Raw genomic sequence first — 15,704 nt, 5'->3', positions numbered from 1 at the left:
AATACAACATTTCTAGATTTTCTTTGGAACAATGTTTTTTTGAAGGATGTCCGTAGATCATGTTTTAAAAAGACCATTTGAAATGTATTTATTTGGGTATTCTTTGTTGATTTTTTTTGGCCTTTATTGATCTATTTTTCCTAGTAGTTAGATTTTACCGCAAAAAAAATTCAGAATGACAGTGCCCAAGTGGCAGGTGGTGCCGTGGTGACCACTGGCCAAGAGCTAAGCTTTTGCCCACGTCAGTCCCGGTGGCATGGTGAGTTGGTGACCAAGAGTTACGCGCTCCGCTCGCGTCCTCGTTCCTCAACCGCCACACACTCCGCACTACACCTTGCGACTCCGCTCTCTCGATCCGAATCCAAGAGCGAAGAAGAAGACGATGATGGCGTCGTCTGCTGCCTTGCTCCAAGCTTCCACGGCCTTCGCTCCAGTCTTCTCCCCGCTCCCTTCCCGACTCCAGCCCGCGCCACGGCTCCATCTCCGCGGCTCCCCCAACCGTCGCCGCCGCGGCGTCGCACTCGCCGCTTCCTCCGCCGCATCGCCGGAAGTCGAGAAGGAGCCGTCGACCTCGTCCTCACCGCAGGAGTCTGAGTCGGTGAGTACTCACGGGGGTTGTAGCAGAGATGCTGGCACTTATAGTTGGGTGATGCGCGATGTAGCCCATAACCATAAGCCATGGCCTGCGCATAAATTTCTAGCCTATTTCCTATATGGCTATATCTGTGTTGATGAAGTGATTCGATACAGTCGCAGTGACAAAATTGTAAACTTTCAGGCTTTCAGCATCCCTTGAGTTCTTGGCACTTGTAAATCACATTTTTTTTAACATGAGTGTTACTTTCAAAATTATGCTCTCCATAAGAAAGAAAAATTCCAACTTGCTTAAGATAATGAAATTTCCCATGTACTTATTGAATTCACTTGAAAAATATACATGGTGAATTTGTTGAAAAATAGCATTTGGAAGTTGGCATGCCACTGACACATAATTTCTTGGAAGTATCACTCTAGTTTCATGATTCTTTACAACGTGCCATTTTATACTCCTGTGTGCCCTGTTATGCAACCAGTAAAAACTGTTTTCTTGATATGGGTTTAGCGTAGGCTGTTGCGGACAGTGTGAAGGTGCTCAAGGAGGCGGCCAAGACAAGGAAGGTGCCTGCACCAGAGGTGCTTTCAGCATTGTCCAAGATCAAGAAGGCAAAGCTTGACACATCGACATTCTTTGAGACACTCGGCGGGACAGAGTCTCCAGGCAGGACATGGATGCTCATCTTCACTGCTAAGGTGAGAATGGAGTGACTGATATGTTTGATAGCGTATGGATTAATTGTTTCCATTTGATGATTGATCAGTTGAGTGCAATGTCTGTTAGGGTCGGCTGGAGAAAGGGCAGTATTTCCCAGTGACTGCAGTCCAGCGTTTCGATGCTGCGGTGAGCTTCTCACAGCATCTCCTCATGTAGATTTTGTGATATGACAGTTCTGATGACCAGTGGTGCTTGAATAGTTTCTTGAGTATCAATGGCTGCTCAAAGTTCAAACAGTATCTTGTCTGACACTGTAAAATTTCTTTCTAACTTTTTGCTGAGCAATGCAAGAAATACATGTATGCATCCTATTTGATAGTTACTGGGTATTTGCCTCTTCATTGTTTCTTACAGGTATGCATCATATGTTCACATTTATCTTAGAAATAAGGAATGTTCAGCAACTTGGCCATTGTTGTGCAATGCTAAGTTGAGCGAAAGCAGTACTGATATCCTGTGGCATGAGAGAACATGATTTTAACTGCCAAAAGCATTTAGCCTAAATCCCCATAGCTGTAAGCCTGTAAGTGCCTTAATATCATGTGAATTTGCAAATTTGTACACTGTTGGCCCACTATAGGTTTTCTTGGTTGCAGCTTTTCAAACATGAAACATGTGCAGAACTCTGATATATGGGTACTGTAATTCTTTTCTTCAGGGTAAAAGGATCGAGAATGGTATATATTTGGGCCCCATTGGGTGCTTAACCTTTGAAGGGAGGCTATCATGGAAAAAGAAAATACTTGCATTCATCTTTGAGCGTGTTCGCATAAAGGTTGGACCATTTGGTCCCCTGGAGATTGGCCTCGGAAACGGCCGTGATGGCAGGGAACCCAGCACAAAGGACCCGTTCTTTGTTTGGTTCTATGTTGATGAGGAAATCGCTGTTGCACAAGGCAGAGGCGGGGGAGTAGCTTACTGGTGCAGATGCCAGCGTGTTCCCTGAAGATCCAGTTAATCAGCATTATATAAGATCAAGGAATCTTCCTCTGTAGTCTGTATAGCTAATATTCACATTTTAGATATGTGCTTTGTTCGAAAAAAAGAAAAGGGAAAAGAGGTGTACGTGAAGAAATTTGAGATGACAATTAGCCTTTGCGATGAGGATGTTTGTAACTGATTAGAGTTTTCTCTGATAATTTCCCTATTGTCTCAGTGTACAATCCCAGACGGGTTGAATTCAGATGGAGTTCTTCCTTCGAACACTCCAAAGTGATCACTGAACTTCCGCGTTTCCTTCACATGTTTCTGTTTAGTAGAACCATCAACCATGCCCTTGAGTCTTGAGGAACCAGCAAAGATCATGCCTTTGCGCTGTTGTTTTTTCTTGTTTTCTTGACAGATCATGTTTGCTCTTTGGCCTGGTGCATGTCATCTTCATCCTTCCTTGTAGACAGTCTAAATCTGACAGGTGCAAGTTTGGAAAGCTGCAGCATGTATTGTTGTGTAGTGGAGAGAGAGCTCTTGGTCGAAGGTGACTGGAAAGCTGTTAGCTCATGGGAAGTCTACAGTTCGTCAACGATCGGGACATCTCCAGAATAATCCAGCAAGTGAGGGAGACACATGGTAATAGCATTTTGAAGAGGCATTGCTTTGATCTTTCCCAGTTTATTGGGCAATGGGCAGTCCAAACCAACCTGCTCCAGTAACGTTCTACTCAACTGTCTTTTCATCTTCAGGAAACTTTACAGATCAACAGAAAGCTGGCAAAGAACGAAGGCACATCGAAATCAAGACTGGCCATCTGATAGGTTTGACTGCGCCATCGGCATTTTTAACTAGCCGCGTAATTGAATCGACTTCCTTGTAGTTTCTCCCGTCGTCTGCTATAAATTGGCGGGCGGTTTCGTTCGGTTCGTCAGAATCTTCAGTCTTTAGGGTGGTGCGCGTCTGATTTGAACAACCACTTGGCGCGGCGTGACGTGTTAAACACCCCACCCCAACTTCCTTGCCGCCGGCGGGGATCACTCCCGGTCTCTCTACACCGCTTCCACCGAAAGATGGCGACGGAGGCCGCGCCGGCGAGGCCTGTGGGCCCCACCAGGCTTGTCTACTTCGATGACATGTGGGCTCTCCGCTCGGCCGCCACCGTCCTCGCCGTCCATCAGGTCTCTCCTCCCTCTCTCTTCTCCTGCGCAGTGCAGGAGGAATATGAAATAACCGCCATCGATTCGAAGTCGAAACCCTAGGCTGGGCCCCTGCTAAGCTATGCTCCGGGTGTCCGCAGGAGGGCGGCCGGGTAGCGGTGGTGCTGGACGCCACGGTCTTCTACCCGCAGGGCGGCGGCCAGCCAGCGGACACGGGCGCCATCACCGGCGCCGGCGCCAAGTTCCTCGTCGAGGATGTACGGGCGAAGGACGGAGTGGTGAGGATACAGGGGCCGAGCGTTTCTTTTTCTGGAAGAAGAGCTGCACACTTGTTCAGGAGATTTTGTAGCAGGAGTTCTGAATTTTACATGCCATGACTCTTTCATCTTGTAATTGCCATCCAGGTTTTCCACTATGGAAGATTTGAGGGTGCTGGAGAAGGATGCGGGCATGGATTTAAAGAGGGGGGAAGCGTTAGCTTGGAAGTTGATGCAAAAAGGCGCAGTTTGAATTCAAGGTGATGCAATCGAATGATTCTATTGTGCCACAAATCTTGTTGGAGCATTAACTGAAGGAAAAACATTGCTTTATATAGTCTAGGCTTTTCCATTTACTCATATGGCTATGGTAAACTCCCACATCTATGAATTTTTTTAGAAGAGTTTCAAGTCTTTAATAACACCCATTGATTCGGACGCATTTGCAATCAAATCAACCAGTTAAGCTTCTTGAAGCTAACATTAACTCATAGCTGACATCCTGGCCAGATGATCCATACTTGTAGACTCTAGTGACTTTGTATTTCCACAAGGAATACCATATAGAAGTAAAAAGTGTTGTTGTACACAGAAGGTCAATGTAATAAGCTCAGTTTATGTCTGCTCCTTATTATTTCTAAATGTAAAGCTTTACCTCTCATTGTGCTATCCCTGTAATGCCGCAGGCTTCATTCTGCTGGCCATTTGTTGGACATCTGTGTGAGCAATGTAGGCCTCTCTTATCTGGAGCCTGGGAAAGGCTACCATTTTCCTGATGGGTATGGTTTACTTTTTTTTTCAATGCTTTTCTTATTTTGTTTTCTTCATTGTATCACTAGCATTTGGGTCCAGTTCACCAGCTGTTACTAACTGCTGGCATGCCACTTCAACTCATTTAACATTTTTACTATTTTACTTGGATTCCATTTGCTGATCAGAAAACACTTTTGTGTCTCTCTTCTTTGTAGACCGTTTGTTGAGTATAAAGGAGTAATTCCACCAGACCAAATACAAGATAAGCAAAATGAACTGGAAAGAGAAGCCAAAAGGCTAATTTCGGAAGGAGCCAAGGTAGAAAAAGAATCTGAATATGTTGAAGTGCATATCATCCATCGTGTCATCTTGACTTTAAATGTTCACCATTGATGCAGGTCTTAGCCTCTGTTTTTCCTTATGAGGAGGCAGCCAAACTATGTGGAGGTTCTCTGCCTAGCTACATTTCAAAGGTTAGTCCTGTACATTTGTTTAGGTGCATTTTCTTTGCTACCAAATGTACACTCTGCCAGCATCATTGATAATATTATACATTTGTGTGATTCTTTAGTCAACAATATTCTGGTTTACTTCCTTCTCAAGAGTTGCAGAAACATTTCGTATCTCTTGATTTATTGACATGACCATTGTGTGATACTCCCTCGGATGTTTTTCACGAAGATTAAGAAAGTGGATCAAATAACCTTGCTACCTTCATTTATGCCAAATTGTAAAGACACTCTCATTTATTTGTGAGAGTGATAGCATTTGTTTAGCAAGAGCAAGAAACGAAGAAAAGAGCAAAAAGCCAAAAAGTGTCTAGAAGTTCTAGGATGACATGTATTTTGAAAGAAGTCGAGAAGGCTAAGACAACAAGTATTTTGAATCATGTGGGGAAAAAATGCAAAAGCATGTGTGACATGTAACAAATGTAGAAAAGCTTGCAATTATATGTGTGAGTGAGTCTTGAATTATCATCAAAATGAAGCATCAATAGTTAGATTTTAATCAGAAATATTTTAGTAGTATTGTTCATTGTTCCAAGTTTTATGCTTTGTTATTACATCAATCACAGTTTAATATTAGTGGCAATGAATCATGATGCCTTATGTTTTGTGTTTCTCATTGATGTTGTTCGCGACCTTATGCTTTTGCAGGATAGCACTCCTCGCATTGTAAAATTTGGTGAATATCCTGGCGGTGCTTGTGGTGGTACGCATGTTGTAGACATTTCAATCATCAATAGCTTAAAGGTAATTATCATTTTTGGATTTCCCGGTGGCCTACCAAAATTTTCTACAGAATCAACCACAAGTTATAGAAACTGGGGTGCGGGTGGAAGTATATTGGCTTTTGTGAATCCTAACGATGATATTCTATGCAGATGATAGTTTTAGTTGGTGCGCCTGTAGTTGGACATTAGTGTATTTTGTTAGTCAATATACATGGTGTCTTGCTCCTGCGTCCATGATCAGCTCAGGGGCTCAGCGGTCATGCCTGTTTATCTGTCCCGACCATTTCTGTGTATGCCAAATTAAGTAGCATGAGTGCCACTAGGGGGGTGTTTGGTTCCAGAGGTTTAAAGTTTAGCCCTGTCACATCAAAAATAATTTTATCATTTAGGAGTATTAAATAAAGTCTAATTACAAAACTAATTGCAGAACCCCTAGGCTAATTCACGAGGCGAATCTAATGAGGTATGTTAATCCGTAATTAGCGGATGGTTACTGTAGCATCACTGTTGCAAATGGTTCATTAAATTCGTCTCGTGAATTAGCGCCCATCTGTGCAAAAAGATTTGTAAACAGATTTTATTCAATACTCCTAAATAACAAGATTCTTTTTGATGATGGGGCTAAAGTTTAGCTCTCCGGAACCAAACGGGGCCTAATGTATTGTAAGGGCTCCAATTGCTTATACAAGGACGGATTCTCAAGATGGCACTAGGTTTTTGTGGGAATATTTGCATTCAGGGGCCAAAGTATGAGGAAATTACACCAGAGACGCATCTTTTCTTGGCCATGGGGCGTGGGACTCCCCTTGGGCATTTCTTAATTTTTGGAGTAACAAACTCTAGTTAACAGGAAATCACTAAGCATGGGTGTCTGCAATTGGAGATACTTCAGAAACTCATTTACTATGATGCTGTTTTTTGCCGGATATCCTTTTGGATTGCTTTGCATCACTTTAATACTTGTATCTTAGGAGTCTGATTTCATTTCCTATGCTTCATCAGGTAACAAATATAAGAGTCAAGAAAGGCCTCACAAAAGTCTCATACAGCATCAGTCCATGATCATTTTCTGCCGGAGTCACACCATTTATAGAAGAAATGGAAGAAATATTCAGGAATCAGAAGGCTGAATTTACTTTAATATCAATACTCTCTGTGCAGGGGACAAATAACTCATTTCTCTGTAGTATTTTGATAAGTGCTAGTTCCTCTTGTACCTCAGTAGAGGATCTTGTATCTGTGCGACTACGAGTCGGAGCAGCAATTATGCTCTTTCTCAGTTTCTCTGATGTACCTGTAATCTGCACGACGTACATGTGAAATTACAATAGATTCATCACATTTATATATTCTCCCCAATGTTTGGTTTGTTCTTCTAACACATTAACAATGCAGTAGCTGGCACCAAAATACAGCAAGTGGAAAGAGTTCTTGCATTTCCATTGCTAAACCCTATTTATTTCTTAAAATTTGTTTTGTGCCCCTCCCTTTCATTTTTATTCCTAGTTTTATCCTGGACCAGCTGCAAATTCTAAAACCTTATCCCAAACCTCGCCTCGTATATTTGGCCACCACACTCCGCTCCCGCTCCAACCTCCAACCCGATGATGGCCTTGGCGCTGCAATGGCAGCTCCATCTCCCACTCCCGCTCCCGCTCCAGGCGCGGCCTCCCGCTCTCGCCGCGGCCCGCCGGCGGCAGCGTGGCCTCCTCGCCCCCGCCCGCCGCGTCCCGCCGCTCCCAGCTCGCTGCTGCGCCGGCGACGCCGCTGCCGCCGACGCGGGGAAGGCGCAGGCGGCGGCGAGGAGGGCGTACCCGTACGACGAGATCGAACCGAGGTGGCAGCGGCACTGGGAGGACCACCGCACGTTCCGCACCCCGGACATCGGCGAGGGGCTCGACACATCCAAGCCCAAGTGCTACATCCTCGACATGTTCCCCTACCCAAGGTAAGGTGCCCTATCCATCTATTCTGCAAACAAGCTTTAGGGTGGTTCAGTTGTTTGAGTTGTGACGGCTTTCTGCATTATCATGGAGTAGAAGCGTGCACCTGTGCTATGCTTACTCTGAATTCATGTCGTATTAGGATGAAATCGTCAATTTGGTTTATATAGTGGTCATAAAAAAACTCATTTCTCGATCAAATTGCTTGTTGTTTACATGGTTTTTCGAAATGTTATGCAGTGGGGCTGGGTTGCATGTTGGGCACCCCCTTGGATACACGGCAACGGACATCCTGTCAAGATTCAAGCGCATGAAAGGCTTCAACGTTTTGCATCCTATGGGATGGGATGCGTTTGGTCTTCCTGCTGAGCAATACGCTATTGAGGTTGTTTAGAGCTTCACTGTATTCCCTCATATAGCTTTCATCTCTAAGAGTCATGATGTGTTATAGTTATCTGACTTATGTACTCTGAGCACAGACAGGAACCCACCCTAAGATTACCACTGAGAGAAACATTGAGCGCTTCCGAACACAGGTAATATACCGCACATATATGTATATCTGCTTCTAGAGTTTAGTGTATATTACTGTAGCAAGTAGATACCACTCTCATGCTTCTTTAAGCATTCCCAATTAGATATAACTTGTACTTGTCAGTCGCTGAATTTCCAGTAGGTTGCCAACAAAAAAAGGCAGGGCACTTGTCATTTGCCAGTCGCCACGTTAGTCTATGCCAAAAGGGTGCCCTGATGCTTGATCGACATTAGGAGTATGGCAAACTGAAGGTGCTGATAAGAACAGCCTAACATGTATGCAGCTGTTAATACGTAAAAAAAAAGTAACCAGTATAACTCTATGTTTTTTCTTTTATTTCTAATGCTTTTAGGGTGCTTTCTTTGTATAACCTCCGTCTTGCATATTGCATGCATTAGGGCTTACAGATTATTAATGCACTACTGCATAATATCTGATTTGATCATGAGCTTCTCCTATGTTTGCTTGCCCCAGACACTTAGTCCACTGTTGGGTGTTCTGGCCATGAAAACCTTGTTGTGTGGTGAGTAGTTGGTTTATCAGTGTGAATGGGGGTGTGTGTTGGAGGGGGATACACCCCCTCTTCCCTATTCTCTCCTCTTAATGAAATGAAAGTGCAGACCTCCTGCATTTTTTAGATTTTTTTTTATTTGATCAGTTCACAAATAATGTGCCACTTTATTTTGGAGAAGACACAAGAAGTTTCCATGACATTTCATTGAGAAGAAAAAGTGTTAATCTGCCATTCCATTAGTAGTTACCAGAACCATCGATACCATGTTGATATTTTAAATGTTACTATACCTGCTGAAATATAAGGTACTTCTTTCTGTCTGTGTTGTACTTTGACTACCGATGTTTATCATTTTGCAGCTTAAATCGTTAGGTTTTTCATATGACTGGGATCGCGAAATCTCCACAACAGAGCCAGCTTACTATAAATGGACGCAATGGATTTTCCTTCAACTATTGAAGAGGGGACTTGCTTATCAGGTCAGAAATACTATTTTTGACTGCTCTTGTCTAGGTTAAAATGTACCTATCATTAGCTATAGTTCCTGTTGCACACTTCTTTATTTCAAATGATCAACTTCTTGGTACTGTTCATTTTTAGGATTCTGTTTTTATGTTCTTAGTGTTGCATTTGTGGTTTTCAATGATTTTTAGGCTGGCATTGATATCTTACAATCAGGCCGAGGTACCGGTTAACTGGTGCCCTGCTCTTGGAACTGTCCTGGCGAATGAAGAAGTAGTAGATGGTGTGAGTGAACGTGGTGGTTATCCTGTTATACGGAAGGTATGTTGTAGAATCTACGGAGCTCTTTTCTGCTGTGAGTATGGCTTTTCCTTTTGATCTATGTTCAGACTTGTCAATGCATGGTTGCTAAGTACCTGTCTGCAGAAAAGGAATATTACAGCTATCCATTTTCTCCTCTGTTGTATAGCCAATGCGCCAGTGGATGCTGAGGATAACATCTTATGCTGATCGACTTCTTGAAGATTTGAATGATCTTAATTGGCCTGAGAGTATCAAAGAAATGCAAAGAAACTGGATAGGGAGGTCAAAAGGTGCTGAGCTTGTATTTTCTGCAGTTGACAAGGAAGGACATGACCTAGGTGCCACTTTGTTCGTTTACACAACAAGGCCTGACACAATTTTTGGTGCAACGTGTGTACTCTGGCTTATCTTTCTTTAACTTTGTGCATATTACTAACAGTTTATTGACTCAGATGGATAATATAGAGCTTATCCTTTTTGCTGCAGATATCTTGTTGTGGCACCTGAGCATGTTTTACTGTCATCTCTAACATCTGAGGAACAACGAGCACATGTATGTTCTTTTGTCCTTATCAACGAGCACATCATCAATATTTGAGATATATTGTGTACTAACTGGAAAAGACAGGTAGAGGAATACAGAGAACTTGCAGCAAGAAAGAGTGAACTAGAAAGGACTGATCTTCAGAAGGAAAAAACTGGGGTTTTCAGTGGTTCTTATGCTAAGAATCCAGCAACCGGGGAGATCATACCAATATGGGTAGCGGATTATGTTCTAGGAAGGTTTGTCGTCATATGTTTGTTGTGTATTCCAATGTTATCTTTTGCAATATCATTGTTATGTTCATATTCTTTTAAAGAAAATAATCAAATGCTAAAAATTCAAGACTAGTTTGGTAGCGAACCTATGTTTTTCATCTGAATAGTAAACACTTCACTCTTCTTATTGCAACATTGAAGGCAAAACACAAGGGTCTTACTAGAGTTTTCTTAATTCAGTGATCCATGAATATTCTTTTCAATATTGGTTGTATTTGTATTATTTCCTTTTTTTCCATGAACTAAGTTTTATTATTCAGAAATAGACCTGGTCACCTGGCAGAATATTATTGCTACTCATAGAATCGATCAATAAATTATTGGACATTACCTCTTTAAGAAATTACGAGGAAGATTTTAAAAAACTTACACTTGTGTTAGTGTTTATTTGTTTTTTTACTGTTTGTGCTCTCTAAACTTTAACTGCCTCATTGCAGCTATGGCACTGGGGCTATCATGGCAGTGCCTGCGCATGATTCCCGTGACCATGAATTTGCCCTGAAATATGAACTTCCAATCATTAAGGTTGTAAGTCCACAAAATGGCAGTTGTGATCCAGCGGAGGCATATGCAGATGATGGCATCATGATTAATTCATCCAGTACTTCATCTGGATTGGATATTAATGGAATGCTGTCCCAAGATGCTGCTAAGAAAGTTATTGCGTGGGTAGAGAGTAATGGCTTTGGAAAGAAAAAGGTGCTTTCATCCTACTTCATCATAGAGTAATGTTGTGCATACTACTTTCATGAGGGTTTAATTGAGCCAAACCGAACACCAGGTAAACTACAAGCTTCGAGATTGGCTTTTCGCAAGACAGCGCTATTGGGGTGAGCCTTTCCCTGTCAGCTATCTTGATGATACAAATGAAATGGTGCCTCTTTCGGAAGATGAGTTGCCCTTAACTCTTCCTGAATTGGATGACTTCACCCCCACTGGGACTGGGGAACCACCTTTGACCAAAGCAACGAATTGGGTATGAGTGTAAGCTTTTTGACCCTGAGCAATTATTGTGCCATACTAATATGTCGGTAAAAATATAAAATAATCATAACAAAAGAAGAGGTGGAATTGAATCAGAAAGTCAAGCAGGGAATGGAAGTATAGAGGCTGTTTGAGATGTAGAAGGGCATAAGAAAGTGGCAACGACTGCTTTTGAGTTAGAGAGGAAGAAGGAAATTTGCAAAGACAAAAAAATATTGTCATTATATTATGTTAATACCAAAGTCACATTAGAAAATGTATAAATTGCAAACAGCAGACATGTACAAGATTCAAGGTTCCAAAAGGTTTTTGTTGCTCAAACACAAGTTCCTAAAAGTTGCATTTCATCTCTGTTATTTGGACTGCCATGCATTCTTCGTCACTATATCTTTTTGTTAGCATTGCTAGATAGAAAACTGGTTGATGTTGACATTGATTGTTTGAAACTGCAAGAAACATCTGCCTAACAGTGTCATGAAATTTAGTTAAACTGCCGCTTGATAGTAGAAGTTCGCCCCTTTCTCTGTTGGCAAAATTTGCAGTTGTGTTTCTTTTACTTCTGCGCATACTGTGCACACCTATTTATCCGTTCTTACCGCCTTTTTAGGTTAGTACCATTGATCCTTTATCCGGGAAGCCTGCAAGAAGGGAAACAAGCACCATGCCACAATGGGCTGGATCTTGCTGGTAACTTTTGTCATAATCTAATTGTTCTAACAACGATGAGGTAGTGAGCAGTTGGGCGAGTTTTATTTTAATATATAATAGGAACTTTTACATACTGGCCCATGGAAGAGTGCATTAATTGCTAACATCTCTTCTCATTTGAAAAACTGTCCTCATATTGTTGAAAGATACATGCTTGCTGGTTTTGTGACACATACATCTTTAATGTGTTATTTTCAGGTACTATTTGAGATTCATGGATCCAAAAAATTCCGGTATATTGGTTGACAAGGCTAAAGAAAGGTGCATCCTTATTTCACATGCCATCTCAAAGAAGGGGCGTGCATGGTGAAACTAACTATTTATGTTTTTTATATCACTCAGGTATTGGGGTCCAGTTGACATCTATGTTGGTGGTGCTGAACATTCTGTCTTGCACTTGCTTTATGCGAGATTTTGGCACAAGGTTCTTTTTTTTTGGTCAAATATAAACTTTAATCCTTGTATGGTTCCATTGAAGTTGATGCAATTTGTTATTTATCTTTTGCAAATCTATACAAACCTTGTAGCTTAATTTGTTGATGTCTTGTTGCGAGCACTTGCTATCTCTGCAATGCTATCTGACTTTGCTGATTAAAGATAAGTAGATTTCCGTCCACAAAGTCCTGAACACAGTCATGGAAGCCCGAATTGGCTATTTTTGAAGTTCAACAATGTAGAGCAGAAATTTAGCTCATGTTAGACAAATTCCTCTGCTCTTAGGAAATATGGGGACCAGTGGTTAATATCTGGGTTTTAATGCTTTATCTCCCTTATTCTACCACACACTGCCGTTTGGCCTTCCTTTATTCTAACTAAGTGGTGTTTCTTAGGTTCTGTATGACATGGGTGTTGTCTCCACTAAAGAGCCCTTCAAGTGCCTGATAAATCAAGGATTAATACTTGGAGAAGTAGGTGACACCACTTTCTGCCAGAACTTCCATATGTTCATCAATGATGTTTATTGCTCCTAATAAATACTGTAACAGGTTGAGTATACTGCATATAGAGATAGTGAAGGCAGATGGGTTTCTGCAGATTCAGACTCAAGTTTAAATGATTGCTACCAAGAAAAAGTACCTGCAGATAAGGTCTGGTCTGTTACATGCATTCACTATTCTTTTGGTGTGATAAAAGGTCAGATTTTGATTGTTGTCTGCTTCAACATTTGTAAGGTTACAAAAGTTGGAGATCATTATGTGCTGAGGGATGATCCAAATGTTCGTCTAAATGCTCGTGCCTACAAAATGAGTAAAAGTCGAGGGAATGTCATCAACCCTGATGATGTGATTTCAGAATATGGCGCTGATTCTCTTCGCTTGTATGAAATGTTCATGGGGCCATTGAGGTGTGTATAATCTATTATTGATGAAGCTGTAACTAATAAAAAGCTGACAGGATATTTGGTACTTACAGAGATTCAAAAACATGGAGCACTGGGGGAATTGAAGGAGTGCACCGGTTTCTTGGAAGAACTTGGAGACTCATAGTTGGTCCACCATTGCCTGATGGGTCATATAATGATGGAACCATGACTACTGAAGATGAACCAACCTTAGATCAGCTTCGAGTTCTTCACAAATGTATTGCAAAGGTAGGTCACAATTGTCACTATTATCAATTACTCTTTTTTTACTGATGCACTCTGAAACATAAACCATGCAAAAAACGTTTAGCATATTAATTTTTTGTAACTTCTACAACAACAACTATGACAACGAGGCCTTTTAGTCCCAAACAAATCAATATAATATTTAACAAAGGAAGAAGCAAGGAAGTAAACTTGATGATGAAGAAACCATCCTCCACACAGCACTACCATGGCTTGTGTTCACGTGAATACTGCGTATGTGCACTAACTCCTGGCCATAGCACTGTTGTCCTCCAACTTTCAAGTGCACAGTATGAGAGAAAATCAGACCCATCTTATAACATTCGAGTTGGCTAGGAATAAGGATATCACACAACTCATGCAGTGTACCATTGTAGTACGTTTGTAGTTATTTGGATCCAAATAAGGTGGTTAGTTTTATACTTTATCAGTTGCCACGTGAAAAGCTATGCCCATGCACAGGTGGCATTGGCACAAATAGATTTTCTGTCATTCTAGATAGTTCTGTACTCCTGTTTAATGTTCAGTGTATTAATGATTTGTTCGGTGGTCATTTTCAGTTTGTGCTGTTGTGATTGACTAATTGTGACTGATGACCGACTATCATGTATTATTTTGGTTCGCAGGTCACAGAGGAAATTGATGAAACAAGATTCAACACTGCGATATCTGCAATGATGGAGTTTGTGAATGCTGCATACAAGGTGAATGCAAACTTCTCAAAACAAAAAAAGAAAAGAAAAAAAATCAACCAAACGCAAAATAAATAAATAAATAAAAATAAAAATAAAAAATCAAAGTTTGGCTACCAATATGAGAAGATATATTTGGATCGACCAAATACAAGTAGAAGTAATATGCCCTTCATCAAGTACTGCGATTATGATCTATTTATTTTGTTTATTTATACCAGTGCTGGAAACTACTAGTCAAAATTGGCTCTATTGGATCATGCCATGTCCAAAGCGACATGCATTTATGTAGAATGAGGCAGGGAGCATAAGACTGTATATTCCATGATTTACAGAAGAATGTAATGTGACTCGTATGTTCTCTTACAGTGGGAAACCCAACCGAAGTCTGTTACTGAATCCTTTGTTCTGCTGCTTTCACCCTTCGCACCACACTTGGCTGAGGAGCTTTGGTTCCGCCTTGGACATCCACAATCATTGGCATATGAACAGTTTCCAGAGGTAACAATAAAATCTATGCTTCTTCAACGCATCATCCCTTGTTGCTGAGTGACATATTGCTGATTCTTTTGAAGATGAAGATTTAGTCAGAAAGTGTGAACGTGCACGGTTGCTAGCTACTAAAACAGCCTGAGCATAAAAACCAGTGCAGACTGCAGTATTTTTTTAGCTCTGTATATTGAAGTGATAATTATATGGGTGAGTCTCCTCTTCATGTTCGAGAAAAAAATGGCTGAATACTATAATACCTACAAGACATTGTAAAGGATTAGCTATCAGTTACTACCGAGAGAGGAGATGCCTAACTTCAAGAGTGCTTTTCACAGTGATGCATCTAATTGTTTTACAAGTCTCATATGTTCTCTTAAGTGTATCTGGTGATTTCTAAATTTCACTTGTGGGTGTGAAATCTTTGTTTTGTGGCATATCAGAAAAGTTTACTGAGCAGTTCCTTTCTTGCCCAGGCAAAAAGTGAGTACTTGGAGGAGTCAAAGCTTGTACTCCCTGTACAAATCAATGGAAAGACCAGGGGTACAATTCTTGTTGACAAATCGTGCTCTGAGGATGATGTGTTCCAAATAGCAGCCTCAGATGAGAAACTCTCCAAATATCTTGCTGGAAAGGGCATCAGGAAGAGAATATACGTGCCTGGAAGGATCTTGAATGTTATCCTAGATCAACAAAAGGCAAAGACTTGATAATTGCTCTTGCTTTTCGTTTGATCTTGCCAAGAGTCCTTGAGTAGTAGTTGATAGAGATTATTGAGACTGAGAAGTGACAAATCTGTAAATTTTGATTCTTTGTAACACTTGCAGTACCGCTAAGCACCTTTTGTGTAACTGCAGTTTATTTAATTACAAGGAACCTTTTCCCCTTATTGGAATACAATTTGCACCGAAGATCAGAAGCTCTTAATACAGCAAAAATCAAGGTAGCTATTGTTGGGAATGCTAAACTCAAAAGTACAGTTGCACCTAACAGTCTTATACAA

The 15,704-nt window shown here is 41.2% G+C and overlaps 3 protein-coding genes across 3 annotated transcripts; all 3 read left to right on the top strand.

Moving 5' to 3' along the window:
- Positions 1–258: 258 nt before the first annotated feature.
- Positions 259–2,467, top strand: LOC112891657. Its single transcript, XM_025958568.1, has 4 exons — positions 259–598; positions 1,108–1,290; positions 1,379–1,438; positions 1,971–2,467. The coding sequence occupies exons 1-4, from the start codon at positions 383–385 to the stop codon at positions 2,256–2,258; spliced, it is 747 nt and encodes a 248-aa protein (XP_025814353.1). The 5' UTR covers positions 259–382; the 3' UTR covers positions 2,259–2,467.
- Positions 2,468–3,077: 610 nt separating this feature from the next.
- On the top strand, positions 3,078–7,011 carry LOC112892180 (alanine--tRNA ligase). The gene is made up of 8 exons (XM_025959296.1): positions 3,078–3,420; positions 3,540–3,677; positions 3,804–3,916; positions 4,343–4,435; positions 4,625–4,727; positions 4,808–4,882; positions 5,567–5,662; positions 6,646–7,011. The coding sequence occupies exons 1-8, from the start codon at positions 3,313–3,315 to the stop codon at positions 6,703–6,705; spliced, it is 786 nt and encodes a 261-aa protein (XP_025815081.1). The 5' UTR covers positions 3,078–3,312; the 3' UTR covers positions 6,706–7,011.
- A 192-nt stretch (positions 7,012–7,203) lies between these two features.
- Positions 7,204–15,601, top strand: LOC112892178 (leucine--tRNA ligase, chloroplastic/mitochondrial). The gene is made up of 20 exons (XM_025959294.1): positions 7,204–7,591; positions 7,827–7,971; positions 8,066–8,122; positions 8,995–9,114; positions 9,314–9,418; positions 9,567–9,790; positions 9,887–9,953; positions 10,029–10,183; positions 10,657–10,918; positions 11,001–11,195; positions 11,811–11,890; positions 12,110–12,172; positions 12,254–12,335; positions 12,742–12,819; positions 12,898–12,999; positions 13,084–13,256; positions 13,325–13,502; positions 14,147–14,224; positions 14,582–14,713; positions 15,178–15,601. Exons 1-20 carry the CDS (start codon positions 7,248–7,250, stop codon positions 15,409–15,411), a joined length of 2,874 nt encoding a protein of 957 aa, XP_025815079.1. The 5' UTR covers positions 7,204–7,247; the 3' UTR covers positions 15,412–15,601.
- The last annotated feature ends 103 nt before the right edge of the window (positions 15,602–15,704 follow it).

Source organism: Panicum hallii, chromosome 5 (genome assembly GCF_002211085.1).
Source record: "Panicum hallii strain FIL2 chromosome 5, PHallii_v3.1, whole genome shotgun sequence".
NCBI classification, from domain to species: Eukaryota; Viridiplantae; Streptophyta; class Magnoliopsida; order Poales; family Poaceae; genus Panicum; species Panicum hallii.
Note: the sequence above shows the minus strand (reverse complement) of the source record. Positions and strands in the feature narration are given on the sequence as shown.